This window comes from Ostrea edulis, chromosome 5 (assembly GCF_947568905.1).
Source record: "Ostrea edulis chromosome 5, xbOstEdul1.1, whole genome shotgun sequence".
In the NCBI taxonomy this organism is placed as follows: Eukaryota; Metazoa; Mollusca; class Bivalvia; order Ostreida; family Ostreidae; genus Ostrea; species Ostrea edulis.
In genome coordinates, this window is record NC_079168.1 from 22,293,419 (window position 1) to 22,310,154 (window position 16,736).

The 16,736-nt window shown below is 35.7% G+C and overlaps 1 protein-coding gene across 4 annotated transcripts in view; it reads left to right on the forward strand.

The window, feature by feature from the left end:
- Positions 1–16,736, forward strand: part of LOC125648995 (kinesin-like protein KIF26A) — a 97,401-nt gene that overhangs the window by 65,517 nt on the left and 15,148 nt on the right. For all 4 annotated transcript variants that reach the window (XM_056164427.1, XM_048876120.2, XM_048876122.2 and 1 more), the window contains 2 exons: positions 234–1,027; positions 12,261–12,426. In XM_056164427.1, coding sequence (XP_056020402.1) covers positions 234–1,027; positions 12,261–12,426 — 960 coding nt within the window. The remainder of the gene's footprint in view (positions 1–233; positions 1,028–12,260; positions 12,427–16,736) is intronic.

Here is a 16,736-nt window from a genome sequence, read left to right on the forward strand (position 1 = left end):
AATTAGACAAAAGATGCCTTTCAAACGGGAATATGGCTATCAATATGAAGATACAAGTTCCATGCCATGCTATGCCATGCAATTTTATGCCTCATTGATAATTCTTTGAAAGTGAGTTTTGTGTAATATGAAAATAATTGAAAGGGGCTGCTAAAGTTTCTTTTGTACATGGATACAGTAGCTGTACATATATATTTGTTTGATAAACATTTATTGTTGATTTAATCTTGCAGATGCTGACGTACCAGCAACCCAGTGCCACTGGAACAAAGTCAGTCCCTGAAAACCTGTCCCAAATAATGGAGAACTCCATCTTGTATTCTGGATCACCACATTCAGTGAATGCCAACCAAGTACGGCAAAATTTGCAGTCAAACTCTGTACATGACATGGAAACTGGACAATATTCTATGCAATCTGGATTTAACCCTCACCATATGCAGCAGTACCCTCGAGGTGTTGTTTCCTCGCAAAGTTACCCCAGTCACCATGGCCAGTCATATAGTGTTCTACCAGTGACATCAGGTTCCCCATATAGGGGACAAAATTTTGGAGCTTCCTATCATACGAACCATACTGGTTCAGGATACCCAGATGCAGTGCAAAGTCCACAGTATTCACATTTACAGTATTCAGTGACAGGGACAAATTATGGCTCACCAGTGATGAATTATTCTGTGCCTTCTATGTCTCCAATCCCCCATCACTCACGAGCAATGTCGCCACCACAAGCTGTGTCTCCTGCATCCCACCACTCGCGAGCAATGTCGCCACCGCAAGCTGTGTCTCCTGCACCCCACCACTCACGAGCAATGTCGCCACCACAAGCTGTGTCTCCTGCACCCCACTACTCGCGAGCAATGTCGCCACCACAAGCTATGTCTCCTGCACCCCACCACTCGCGAGCAATGTCGCCACCACAAGCTATGTCACCACCATATGCCATGTCACCACCTCCTTTTTCCAGGGTATCCTCCCCTGGTTCAGTGACCAGCCAGCAATCTGCAGCAGCTTCTTTCTTTGCAAGGTGAGTTCTTGATTCTTGTGTTACAATGTGAGTGATAGGATCTAGCATTTAAATCATAAAAAACTGCAAAAGGTTAATGTCTAGAAAAGTATTTTAGTTTCAGTCCTTCAGGCAGTGCATGGTGCTATAGAAAGAGTGTTAGCAAATTCTGTAACAGTAATTTTAAAAATCTACAAGGAGCAATGAAAATTAATTGGCATATAGGTGTTCAGAATTCAGTGTTTGAACACTTCACCTTCACAAGTTTCTACATTCAAAGAAATCTCAATATTTCGTTGATGATTCACTTGTAAGATTCTTTCACAGAGAAATATTTGTTGTTTACGTGGGAATTATCACTATGGTGTTAACATTCAATATTTGTCACCTCTAAAGACTTGCATTGTAAGGATAAGTAATAGTGGATTACTGAGTTGATAGTACATATCACGTGCTTTGTTATTGCTGATGGATACAAGTGCTGACAAATCACTCTGATTAAGATCTGATAATCCTATTGTCACCTTGTCCGGCCTCAGTGACCCCAAATCAAGAGAATTTCAGATCTACAGGTGTGACACACCAGAGAAGGTGTCCAACAGCAACAGTCCATAAAGCCTAATCTGGTTAAGGCAAATTGGTTGGGGAGATGGTATCTAATCTGGGACAAATCTCTTTGTAATAGATGTCAAAAACCTCCTTTCTCTGTTCCTGTTTCTTCAGAGAAATGTCAGTGAGAAAAATACCACTAAATTGCATTGTTGTTGCAGCTGACAGAAAAATAAATCCACCTCTCTTTCCTGTGGCATAACAAAAGAGACAGTAGTTACGAGTTGAATTGAGGAAACATGTCAAAATATTTCTACAGATTTATGTCATGATCAAAGAAATCTCTGGTGCAAGAAGAGCAATTTTGAAAATTGATCCCCCTTCATTAGTAGTGTATTAGGGCAAATCAGCTACTGTAACAGAATGAGGGATTGATGGTGGGATAATGAGAGATAGAGAAATGTTCAGTCATATCAACAGTCAAAACTCTGTCATGGACTACTAGCTGGGTGTTTTAGAAAATATGGAAAGGTACTGATGAAATAAATGATGATTATAGCAGGAGTTCTTTTGTTTCATGTAATTATCCTGAATTTCATGGCCTGAGCATGACTGATAAACATCGAGTATATTGGAAAATTGCTCAGTTTATATCAATTCACAAAAGATGTTTCTAACATCGACAGATGGTTGAGAATTTGAACTATACAGTGGAACATTTCAAAAGTCACATATGGTTTCATATAAACTTGGTTCTATTGTGAATCATTTATTGTGGCTGTGTGGTATACATATTTTGTGTTTGGATTAGCTAGCTATCTGATCAGCAACAGTTTTGGTCCTAGGTCCTCCTGATCACAGGAATTGACCGACTTGTCAGTTGTCAAACACTCTAGTTCTCTTTATCTGGGAAATCTTTGGCAGATGAGTTTTATTGTTTTGCCCTCACTTCTGATTGTTCCGCTTTTACACCTACCAAAATATCTACCAGGCATACAGCTGACAGACTTTTTAATCTAGCTTGCTGGTGGTGGAAAATGAAATGGTGAATTGGAGGCCTGATTGATTAAAGTTGGTGGAAAGATAATCAGAAGACCAAAAATGAACATACCAGAAGCTGAAATGCCAATCTTGTCATGGTTTCTCAATGAATGTACCCTCTTGTACCCAGTTATAAGACAAAGGTTATTCATTCATATTGGGCAGACTGAATGGAGTCAGCTGAAGTCGCTAGATATTGTAATTAACAGAAAAGCTTGGCTTTTTCACTTCAAATTCAATCTCGACTTAAGTAAAAAAAAAAAAAAAAAAACCCACCCTCTAACAACCCCAAGCTGTTTCAGATCATTTGCCTGAGGGAAGTTGGATTCTGACGACAAGAATTATCCTGTGACCTGTCCTGTGTGTTAACCTTTTGGACTGCAGGCTCTTTCACCTTTTTCACGAAGTTCATGCAGATTTCTTTGTTTCCTGTCTCCCGGTCCTGAGGCACTGCCTTCTTGTCATGGACATGAGCTTAGTGACAGTGGTGGCTGATGTTGCTTTCGTTTTCCAGGAAATGAGAGTGTTGACAACTTCCTCTTAACTGTGTTAACATGGCAGAACTGACCATTATAAAAATTATTTTGATTTATATGAACAAGTGGACATGCAACACTAGTGATGAACGGCTGGTCTAACTAAATGTCGATTGTCACTGGTCCTTTATGGTAATTACTGGTGATTATATTCATTTTCCAAACATAACTAATTGTGTTGAGAGTCTGATACAAATTTTATTCGATCCAACCTTTGAATGGATTTGACTCATCCCTGTGATTTATGTGTCGGAGGTTATCGTATGAAGCCGACACATTGATATGCCATTGATACTATCACACAGAATGAGTATCCTTACCCCCTTTGGCTAAGTTTTCTCAGGTTTTGTATAATATTTATAACACCTAGGGAGATAAAAAGACTGAAGAAAGGTACTTTTCATGCATTGCTGAATTTCAAATTTCATTCATAAAAATTCAGAAAGTTGTCAAGCAGAACAGGCAATGATTTACAGGTTGATTTCGATTGAGCAACACACCTAGTAGGTTCTTGTCACCAAAGAATGCTGGAAGACGGACGGATGATATATGCTCTGAATCTTGAGGAATTGCACGGTTTGCTTCAAATTTTGCAAGCTATTCAGAGTTGTCTTTCTTGCATCAGAATGGATTTATTGAAGAGGCTGTTAAATCTATATTAGTAATTAAATATTGAGCATTAAATATTAAGGATGGATGGTTATGAATGCATAAAATATGATTTCCTATAGAGATTGTAATCTTCTTCAATGATCATTAAAGTTGACTGATGCAGAAAAGTAATTATATTTACACTGAATTGCATAAGCTGAAAAAAGAGTATGGAAAAAAAAAAATACCAAGAAAGATGAAAAAATACAGCAGATGACATATCTGTTATAATTGTGTGGATGCTACCCTTGACTATTGAATTTTTTTCTTTGGATTTAAGGAATTACAGCTCCCAGTCTCTGGGAAAATGGCTTTTATGTTTGAGGATTCATGTTGCAGAGGTTTCCTGGACCATCATGATTCATGCAAAACTTTTTCAGATATTGCTAATTTTCACATCTTGAATTACAACTCCTTGAATATTGAAAATTTTGAAGGACTTCTATTGACAAACAGAAGTAAATTATGTGTTTAACAGACATAAGCATTGAAATAATGCTGTATTGATTTATTAATTGTTCATTTTTTTTTTTTTACCATTGATAGTAAATAGCCATCAATGAATGAAGTTTGCCAGGTATTTTGGGTGTTAAGTTACTTGCAACGGATGTAGCTGCTGTTCAGATGCACACAGTAGCTAAAGAAATCAGCTTTACTAAGGGTTAGTTTGATACAACTCGGGCCTTTAACAAAGCTGGTCAATATATTTACTTAATGATTTTCTTTTGTTACATAGAATTAATTTTTTGGGAGCGTAAATTTTGAATTAAGTGATATTGGCAGGCCTCTCACTTTGATCTTTTTTTTTTGAGGAGTATAGGTTCACTGTGGTAAATGAGTGAGGCTAGAATGCTCTGAGAGCATCAATACAGGATCAATTTTCTAACATCTTTGTGCCAGGGCATTCATATTTGCATAGGGAATAAATCAGTTTGGACTTGGGGAGATTTCATTTCCCACCCCCTTTTTATTTTCTGCCATATTTGCATGCTATAAATGAGAGAGGATCTGGAATCCCAGGTCTGGCTTATTTCTGGTCAATAAAGTAGGCCCTTTATATCACAGAAAATGAAAGTTCATTTCTTCACCATGCACATCTCAGAGTTTTTTCTTTATAATTTTTTTTTGATATAGGATATAATTGTTCAATCTAAACAAATTTAACATATTTGATAGTGCAATCTGAGAAGGGGTTTGAATTTGCTTTGTAGATATTCAAATATACTAGAAATGAATACAGGAGATAGTTTGAAAATGGGAACCCGACCTTGCAGAGCAGAATATTGCTGATGACTCAGAATCGGCAATTAATTTGGGAAATTAATAAGTTGCTATGATAAATGTATTGTGAGCCATATTTAAGAAATGGTCAGATCATATCAATTAAATGGCCAAGCAAATGGAAATTGCATGGCTAGGACACACATTAATAAATGTGTATTAGTCACAGAGAGATGCTGCTGCTTAGTTATCACCAGTTATTTCCCTTGTAGAATTTTTTTTTTCCAGGAGGCTTTGGCTGAATTAGTTGTATGTTGTGAATGTATAGAAATCATGTGGTTAGAGTTACTGAGCCTGTATTAAATGCAAGATTACTCATTCTACAAAACACACCATGCACCTGAAAAGAGTTTTACCTGCAGCTAATTAACAGCCTAACTTCTAATCCTAATGCTGATGAAGAACCAAGCGCCTGAGAAGAGTCAGCTTGTGGTGTTCATTATGCGACTCAATGAACACCAATAGTCTGTGTGATTCATTCGTTGGGGTGCCCAAGTCCTGGACAGGTAACAGCTGACGATGTTTTAAATCACATCTCAATTAATTAAATCTTGTTTTGAACTTGCAATGACATTCATTTCGTTAAAAGCAATGTAGTCGGGATGTCCAGTGTATCCCCAGTGAGTCACACAGAGTCTGCGATTTGGTCAGAGTGGAAAATTCTATTAATGGTCAGGTGTTCGTAGTCAAATCCTAGATCAATTTTACATCAACAATTTTATTTTCAGATTGAAATCATCCAGATGTCATTAGAAATTCAAATCAACTTTTAATTTTACTTGCACTTTCTAAGTTCTTATATTATAATTACTGCACTTGAAACATATTATTAAGATTAGGTTCGGGCTGTATATAATTTTCAGTCGTGTAGAGGAGTGTGATACAGTCGGCATATTTCCCAGTCATATGGGAGATTGAGCTGATACCTGATGGTACATAGTTGTCATATTGAATTAATATGTCATCTTCAGGATAAATTATACCTCATTAAAATTAAGCGAACATGTAGGTATGGGTGTCACAATGCAGTTTATAGCTGTCGACCCTGTTGGGGTGAAAAAGATTTTGCAGTCAATTCAGGCAGGAACAGGACAATATACTTCGTAATAGCGAAATGAAATAGGAACTGCATCACCTTTAAGTCTGAGATTTCAGTCACAGCACACAAAACCTTTTGATAAATGTCTAGGAATAAATTTAAACATTTTGAAACGAGACCATAAAACAAACATGAAATGAGTTTAAGAACAACTAAGTGTATAGGTGCTACACTTCGAAATTGGAGATTATATGATGGGATTTGCTACATACTGAAATTGCCTTGGGGCATAAAACACCATGAAATTTGTAACACTCTTTAAGTTGGTCGAACTGATTTTTGGTTGCTGTAGATTTTTAATAGTTCAATTCTTACAAATCTTATAAATTGTTCATGAGATAAGAGGGGAAAAAAGAAGTCTTTCTCTATGCAGAAAATAAAAATCCCTGTCAAGGCACTCATCTGGTGTCAAAATAGTCCATTAAAGAGGAGAACAGTGATAGATATGAGGCATTGTACATTTTATATTGGCATGATTTTGGCAGATCAATATAAAATGACATTGTGAAATTCAATTTTCTTTGTGTGTCACATTAAGAAAGTGCACCAATTTCATGTCTGCCACAGATTGGCAATTGTACAGGGACCTCCTCTCTACACATGGCAAATGTCAGTTGGAACCACAGAAAGTTTGGTTTTCTTATTTCATTTCTTGAATTTGATTTTGCGATTAATTAAACTTTGCAGTTGGTAGTGGCAAGGGGGAATAACTTTGACAGTTTCAATTTCAAGGTTTTAATTTACTCCTGGAAATCAATGGGAGTAACATAAAGGATTATATTTCATTTTTTGAGCAAAATATTTTCTGAAAACGAGTTTCAAGTTTGTAATTGGAAAGAAAAGACTATATCGGTCACTTTGGCAGCAAGAGAGTGACTCACTTAACAGACTCAATGTTACACAGAGTTGCCTCTTTGGCTGTTTTCCCCATAAAAACCTGAGCCAATTGGTGTGCAAAGAAAAATTGTACAATATTTCCTAATTGATACTATTGTTTCTCCACGTCTTATCATCAGATCAGCAATACATGACTGCCATGTACCCTTTCTAACTGTCAACATAACAAAGCCAGTTCTTCACCCTGTAATTGATTTCTAATGTTTTTTGTGTGAGGAAGTTGGCACTGGAATATCATTGCCAAGAAAAGTATAGAAAGCTTGGAGCATGGCAATGCATGCTGTATCACTTGTTGATCTAGGAGATTATTTCGCAGGAAAAACAATTGGGTCTGCTTAAAGATATGTGTTGGAGTTGCAAGGTCTACAAAACATGTTCAAGTTGTGAGAGAACGCAGGGAGAATATTTTCTGACATAGTTGTGACATTCCCAAAAGCATGATATAAATGTTTTATATTTTATAGACTTGTTACCACTTTGAAGTGTTTCGGTTTGTGAAAGATGCTTAGTCATAAATTGCGTGGCTAATTAATATAAGTATTTGCAAGTTATAATTTTACAATTTTAAGAATTATTTGAGGCCTAGATGACTCTTACCATAGAATCACTTATTATGCGAGGTCAAATGTCCTTTTTGAGAGAAATGAGCAAGTTCATTGGGACATGATTTCATGGTGGAAGTGTGGTTGTCCTTTACTATAGTTCAGTATGGGAATGCTTTTTGTTTGTTGTTTTACATCACACTGAGAAACTTTTACTTGTACATACAGATGTCACCAGTTGTATTTTGACCTATGCATGGCAATTAAGCAGCAAAAGATCCTTATTGTGCTAATGCACACAGTGACACCGTATTTAAGGTCCCATCCAAAAGACCAAAAACTTGTTTCTAATGCCAGCGCTTGGTGAGGGAACAGTCACAACCTATGATGAACATCTTGCATTTGACGCGGCCACTGGGGATTGAACCCGAGACCTCCCAGCTGCATTAACCGAGCTCTGAGATGGGAATGTGCATGTCTACACCACCAACACAACAACACTATAACCTCAATGAAAAATCAAGGATTTTACAGTACTGTCGGGGAGATAAAGTAATTGGGGCCAAAAAATATGCATACAGTCGTGAAAGTGGATTGGACACTGACTGAGAGGGGCCTAGATGATGCTAATTTGATGTAATGTCTGTGACAGAGAGAATTATTTGTTTATTGTTGGTGGTTATTCTCTTTGACAAGTGGCCTCTAGATACCTCATAAACCTGTTGTGTTGATGCATCTCTCATCAACCATCAATATTGTGTCTGAGGGGTGCTGAAAGGGCATATGAACTGCTGGTCACCGTTTGTCCACACAGCACTGGTATTCCATACAAAATACGATTACAGAATTTAATGATTTTTGAGGTTAAGCCTTTGCTTATTAGGGAAGCCTATTGTATTCATGATGTAAGTAATGTATATTGTTAAAGGCTAGGAGCACGTAAGAGAAGATTGGCATTTGCATGGTGCTGTGTGGCAGCATTTTTGTAGAGCCGTAAGATGTCAAACCACCAAGTGTGAATCTTTAGTGAGAATAGACACAACACCAGTAAGCTTTTGTTCCTACTCTGCTAGAAAAACCCTGTTACTCCTGTGTCAAACTACAACAGACAACAGAGTACATTCAGATTAAGATTGCCATGATAAACATGTAGGCGTGAACGTCTCTAACAAAAGAACAATACAGTGTCATACAGAATTAAGTCACAAGTGTTACATTATAAATCTGATAAGAATAGTGATAACATGATAACTTAACAAAATGCAACAGATTGATAGATATGAGTTTAATTTAACCCTTTTCAGTCTATTCAAACATGTATTGTATGGAAGATATTGGTAGGGTTTACAATATATCACTGATATTTTCACTGGAAGTAAGTATTGATATGTTTTTCTCCAAGTGTATCATTCTTTACACACAAGTAAAAAATGTTGTTCATCTTCAATTAAAGTATTACAACTGAAGCAGAAATGTTGATCACAAGGAATGGGTGATTTTATTTTTTTTATATCAACCAGTTTTAATCAATAAAGGATGAGAACCAATTCTTAGCTTTGTCAATTTGGATTAGAAATTGCTATCAATAGAAAAACTGAAGTATCCATGGCTGAATTTCAAAGTTTTTATGCAGAGAACTGAAGAAAAAGAGTTTACCCCCTCTGCTATCTTGAACCCTACTTATAATGCATTAAAGTTTCATTTTCATAGAAATTATTCAATTTTACATTTCAGTTATTTGAGGACACATTTAGGGAATCAATATGAGGAAGACCCTTAGTGCCATAAATTTTTGCCATGGTCATAGTTACACAGTAGTATCAAATTCCCTTTATTGAACACCACTCTTCAATTAAAGTGCTCTTGAATATGGCAGAGAAATCATCAATATTTTTGATAGATTTTTATGCATATTTTGTCTTATTTGTTTTAGTCAGAAATATCCAGTAATCTTGCTTTAAGCTAGCTTTCTATTGGAAACTGTGGAGTTGGTTTTTCAAAGGAGCTGCAGCAGTGTTTAGCTGAGAAACTTGGCAGTGTCAGGCATGGTGACAATGGACAGTTCCATTGAATCTGTTCCTCTTTTCTTCCAATAATCAACAAGTTGGTTTTGTATGGATAGCTTGCTGCTTATCATAAGTGCAACTTGATGGGACAAATTATTGATGAATACTTGTGTAAATAAGATTCTGTGTTTGCCTAGATCCTTGTCACAGAATGTTTGCATAAAATTGTCTTTGGCAGGAACTCTTCAACTTTAGAGACAAAAAATTCCTCCAAACAGTGTTCTTACATCTTAGCAGCCTGTTTGAAGTTTGGAGATATTCAAGACAAAAGAAGATTGAAGGCCATACATAAACGTCATGGAGTAGACAGAGAGGGGGTTTTATGCAGTTTTTCTCCTAGTATTGGGAATTCTTGGTCACTGATATATGGATTGGAAATTAATTCTATGTATGTTGCACATAAACTGTTGGCCATAAAGCACTAATGGGAGTTTTTAAGTTGATTAGGCATATTGAAAGTTTGAAGCCAGTAGGTAATAATGGAGTAGCCTCCTGGGATCCTGTTTGCCATAAAGCCAGAGAGATGCTGAACTGATTATGACTGATTAAGCACCTCCGAAACCCAGAGCATGTGTAGTCAGATATAGATATTATATTTCCGTACAACTCTCATTGATCACTTTTCGCATGCAGTGTAGAGATTGATGACATTGTTTGTCAGGGATTTAATGACTTGCGATAAAGAACTTTGGAAAGTTTTGAAATATTGGATGAATCTGATTGGGGAAAAAATGGTTGACAGTTACCTGAACGTTTACTCCTTGGAGTGGTTCTGTAATGAATTGCTTCTGGCAGATCTCGATGTCAATTTGGAGTGATTTTTTCCTTCAGATGCTAATTTGACAGAATGTGTGCATATTTTGGGGGTAAAATTTTCAAGTTATTGCACGACACATTGTATTGACTGCAGTGTGTTGAGATACAGTGATATAGTAAAAGTTGCAAGCTTTGGTGTAAGCAGTGATTTTGATATGTCAGAAATGGCGTAATACATACCATTGGAATTCTTGCATGAACAAATCATGAATTCACCCAAAGTAAAGGACAGGTAAGGCCGACTTTTTTTACCTTGATTTGTTCAGTTTCAATCTTGTTATTTCTGTGTGTTGGTGCAGTTGTTTCTATTACAGGGTAGGGTAGTCAGTACCGGACATAACTGATTCACCATCTGTTTTTGCCTTAATTGAGGTCATAGATGGTCTCTAGGCATATTAATTATATTAATGTTTCAAATGGGAATAGAATATTGATGATTTATTGGAGCCAATCAATATCAGTTACTCTTAAAATTAGAAAGCTCTTATATAGAGTGGAAACCACTATTGAAAGGTAATCAATTTATAGGTGAAACTCCATTTTCTTTATATTATAATTTCTTTGGGGCTTTTTTGCAGACACAAACAAGAGAGTGTTGTTTAGAAATAATTTAGAAACGAGATATTGTGACAGTGATGAAGTTGGTGGCACAATTCAAGAGCTTAACAGAATATCTTGCACTATAGTATAAACAATTAAAAGAACTAGGTTTAACTTAAATTCTTATGATCCCATTGTTTATTTTGGTGTAGATATACGGCAACATTGATAACTTTGTAATGTGCAGTTTCAGAATGTTCTTGTGTATCAAGGATATAAATTACATACAATGTTAGAATTAAAATGGTGATGGATATTTGCATCTGCAAATACCTCTTGATGGATAATAGCAGAGAGAAAGTGATGAATGTGATGAGGACAAACATCATTTCCCTGATAATTGCCAGCTAATCAACAGAACAAATCACTTCACATTTCTCTGTACTGAAAGAACTTCATATATCTCAAAATGAACATTTCTCTTGTTGTTTCATCAATCTATATATTGTTCCTTCTGTCTGAACATCTTGAGACATGATCTTGCTAATTGGGGAAGTATTTATATAAATCATGTTGATAGATGAGATTGTTTTTCAAATGAAAATAAAATATACAGAAAGCATGTTTTTAAATCATGGTATTGGTTAAGTTCAGTTAATGGTTGTCTATTATTGATGCAAGTATTAATTATTCTATCCAGCAGGAAGAAATATTCTTTTCCATACACTAATTTGCCCATGTAAATGTTTACCAAAGGCTCTTTAGAACTTCGAAAACAGATGATACTAATTATCATAAATATGATCGTTCCAGAGTTCTTGTCATTATTCTTAAATATTATGCATTAAAACTTCATGCTATTCTTTGATGAAAAAAAATACAAATTATATAAACTTTTGATTAGAGGGAACTTAAATTTTTTCTAGATATTAATCTTCTAATTTTTCAGGAATTTCCTGCAGGGTAACATATGTATCAAGAATGTTGAAATGCCTTGAATTAAGCATTTATCACTCAATCTGGCTTGGTTAAAGTTTTTCTAGCTGCATTTGAAGTCACACAAGTAGTTTATGAATGAAAGCTTTGAGTAGCTGAATGCCGGATGATTCTTCAGCTTTTTTGCGGATATCTGGCAGGTATTTGTCCCATACCACTAGCAGTTTTCATCTGTACATGTATAGGGGATCATTGGTTTTAGTTTTGATTGACTACTAAGTCTATTTTATAATTTTTTAGGGCTGCTCAAAAACTTGGAAAGAAAAAGAAGAAGCATCAACATCAGGAACCTGATCTACCACTGTACCCTACCAAGTTTAGTGAGGTCATCAAGAACTCTCCACCCCCAGCCCCACCATGTCTTCTGAGAGCTGCTGGACGTCTTCAGCAACCAGGAATAGGAAAGGTAGGCCATTTTCTATCATTAGGAATACTGTAAAAAGTATGGAACAAAATGTTTGTGTTTTTATTGGGCAGAATTTTTCTCTGCTGTGGAGACTAACAGTGCCCAAGTGTTCAGAACAGGTTTCTGATGTTTGTAGATTAAGTAGAACAGTTTTCATCAGTTGAAGATGTCAAGTATCAGTGTATCTGAGTTTCATCATAAACCTGCCAGCACTGTCCAAGGTTGTTGTGACCCCTGAATGGTCCAGCACCCAGGGGATGATAGATGGGGACCTGGCTAGCCTCTTCACCCATGGAATACCTATTTATCCATAAACATGTCTCCCTTATCAGTGGTGATGGATTAGACACCAACAGAATTAGAAATTTTGAAAACATAAATGTACCTGTTGTTTCTCTCTCAATGCCATACATTAATTTCTTTTGGTCTGTAAGAAGGATTATTATGCTCTCTCCTGGAGAGAAACTAGTGGTCAAGCATATCCATCTATCAAACAACTGACAGATGGCAATGTTTTACAGTTGTAAAAGTTCGAAATGCAGGCCTCTTACCTATGTAGTTTGGAAATGGTCAAACTGTGTAAAAGAAATTAAAGCAGTAGCTTCGAATTTATCTGACAAACCCCAGTGCTGCTATGATACAGCAACCTCATTGCTACATATGTTATTAGGGGGTCAGACATGCAGAGATGTGTAAAGAGGATCTTTATAGGTGTACAGCTCATTAGCTAAACAGACAGAGAGTATCCCTACTTCTTGGTGATGACCATTATCTGAAGCTGTAGAAATGAGGTGTCAGAAGTAAAGTTGATGAGAAGCAATCAATCTTGGGCATAGCAAACCAAACACTGAGGGTTACATAGTAGTGCTGTCAGAAATGAATGTTTTGGCCCTAGCATTGTTTTGAATGGATAAGCACTGTTAACGTGTTGTAGGCAATTCATGCAACACCTCTTATTGCTGATTAGAATTAAATTGTAGAAGGCAGATTCTCCTAGTCATGTACACATTTAAAGGTTGCAGAAATTTCAATGCATTGTGGTCTAGTTTCAAATTGTTTCAGAGATGGGGAATATCCTTTGGTAGAAATCACTCATAAGCAGTATCAACAACAATCAGCTTCACAACACTCTCAAATTTTAGGGGGTCCTGCTATGTAAACAAATATTGGATTTGTATATACCCATCCTTCTTTAATATTTGTGGAGGGTCAAGACTTTCCCATTCAAAGGAACAGGATTGGTGCTTTTGTGAGAATCTCATATCAAATCCTTATCAGACAAGGCAAAGTGATAATCCCCAATTATCCCCCACCATGACCTTGATTGAAATGCTACTCTCTCAGAGGATCATCTACAATAGTTGTTAATAGATTGTGATCTGGTATCAATCTTTGGATAACTAGAGGTGTATTGAAGGATTATGGTCTGTGGGTTTGTCTCTGGCTGGGTAAAACCTGAACCTTGAGACCATGCAATGTTCTAATTTGATGGGGTACCATCTCTTCCTTACATATATACCCACACCCATAACCAATGCACAGAATAGTGTCATTGAACAGGGATTATCTAATGGGAGATTTCTTTTGATTGAATAGTTACAGTATTGAACCGATATGTTCAGGAGAGAGTGATAAACCATTTGCAACAACTGTTTCATCAAACAGTTTTACCAGATGCTCCAGTAGGAATAAAGGACAAAGGTTTTCAGCTGTTTCTGAGCTCTCGGAGACAGATGTTTGACTATCTTTTTAATGCATTATGAAGATTTTTTTTCTCTCATAACTATTTTGAATAGTTTTTTTTTTTGGTCAATCACAAGTACGATCAGTTTGGTCATCTGTACCACAGTATATTGACATATTAATGGGTTGAGAATAGATGGCTATGGTTGAATTGTTGTCTGCTTGTATGGAATGTGTTAAAAAATCATATAGGATCCAGTTTTAAGATGAATTAATTCCTTGTTTCAATATTTTTTTAAATTGGATAATATATGGTTGTTCTGATTAATTTACTTTTATGAAGGTTATATACAATATGTCCTATCATTCATGAAAATTTGTTGAACAGCATCTCATGGAAAACATCATGTCTTGAGATTTTTTTCTATGAACTTATGTTGTTATAATCTCACCATGAAACGGTTTTTAAGATAATCTGCAATAGATTAAATCTAGATGTTATAGTGGAGACATAAAATTTTCAACTCCGTTTAAAGAATTCACTGATAAACCATGTTTCTGATGTTATCAGAAATCTGGGGACAATAATGTGCAGGAAATAGGGGACCTCTAATATGCAACTTTTGTCTGATGTTTCAGGATCCCATATCCTGCATATGAATGAAAAAACTATGATTCCAGTCTCAGAAATAATCAAATGAGATTAAACTTTGATGATACGTGATGAAAAATTGTGTATTTTAATTGGGAACTTTTTGAGGGTAGGAGGAATGGCTTTGATTTTGATGATAATTAATTTTTTTGCACTTGACATAACTGTTACAGTGGATGATGATAACTTGTTGCCTGCTAATTGAAAGAAACTCCATTTCCTGGTCAACTAATGAACAGCTGATATCCCTTTTATGTGTCTGAAGTAACCTGCTTGCATATTTGATTCCAAATCATGATCATTTCCAGAAATAATTAACACAGAAAAAATCTATCCGTTTCAGTCCTTTTATGTTTTAGGAGACTACAAATTAAGTGGATGGTCGAGGTATCAGGAGTGAAGTGACTGTATATATAATCTTTATTGGAAAATTGATCTTGTCTTCAGATGTCATATACCTCTGTGACTTTTCAGCTGATATGTATCAGTAGATTTGTTGTGGTAAATAATAATAACTAGAGGTCTAAAGTGACCTGTCATAGGGATATTGTATAAATACAAATCAATGGGGGAAGGCCACAGAGGACACTTGGTGCTAATGGTCAGTTCACTTCAGCATATCTTAACAGTGGTCACATATGTCTGACCATAGAATTTTTAACTGGCTATATCAGTAATGGGAAAATTGTTTTTCAGGGATGTAAATTTAATATTTGGATGTGGTAGGGCTGGAGCCATAGTTCCTGCCTTGCATGTAGCATCAATGGACTAGATGAATGGTGGTTCAGCATATATTAGCAGATAGCCATCTCTTGAAGATTTCTTCAAAATAAATTTAAGGATAAATATTCATACAAAAATGAGATAAGGATGGTTTAATGGCCACTTTATGTCTCCTTGATGATGTTGGCCCTGACTTCTGACTGATGCCATTAATGATAGGTTTATTAATATTTATCAAAGATTCAACAATGTTGGGTATTGATGGACATAGAGATTAACCAAATATTAGAAGACATTATAATACACCACTCAAAGTATTAAAATGTTGGGAGTTTTAATATATATTCATCTATGTACTTAATAGAAACTGGCAATTAAATCGTTTGAAAACCGATTTGTCTGTCATTCATAATTTAAGTAAAACTAGCACTGTTGTGATCATGAGGTCTCCGAGGACTGTATGTTAACATGTGGTTGCCAAACAATAAAATATGGTTCCAATAGTAACTGCAGAAGAGAATATTCTTTGAATGTTTTTATTTTGTAAAGCATTTTCTGAACATAAAAAAACATTGCCAATTATTAAAAATGCATGAAAACACATGCCTAAGAAATGGAAAGTTATAGGGAAACACCAGGGGATGTAATTTTATGGTCAGCTGACCGGAGATGCTATCAATGCCTTTTTGTTGCTTGGTACATGGTTGTTTTTTTTTAAGGTATATGCAGAAAGAACTGTAGAGCAGACAAAATTTCTATTCCTTGAATTTTGCAAATTTTCATTGATATTGAAATATGAACTTTATAAAAACTAGGTTTGGTAAGAAGAAAAAACAACAAAAAACCAATTGCACATCATACAACCATAGCAATCTGAAAGTGGGAAGAAAGCTCTATTATTGCTATTCCAAAAGCATGCCTCAATCAAATTTTTGTGTAGAAATTTGTCTGAATTACATTTTTTAGAAAGCAGGAAGCATAATCATCTCCTAAATTGGTATTATTCAACAGGTTCTACTAACAGCAAAAAAGACACGGCTTAATGAAGTCCATTTGCACTGTGTGCTCGATTTACTGAATAAGTAGAATTACAGTGGAAGCGATGTATTTTTTTTATGGAGAAGGAAATCTAATTTGATAGAAACTGCTCTTAGAAAAGACTGATTTAACAGAATTTTATTCAATTTTGTAGAAATTCTGTGCCCTGTTCCTCTCATTGAGCAGAAAATTGATTCTTAAAATGAGAATGTAT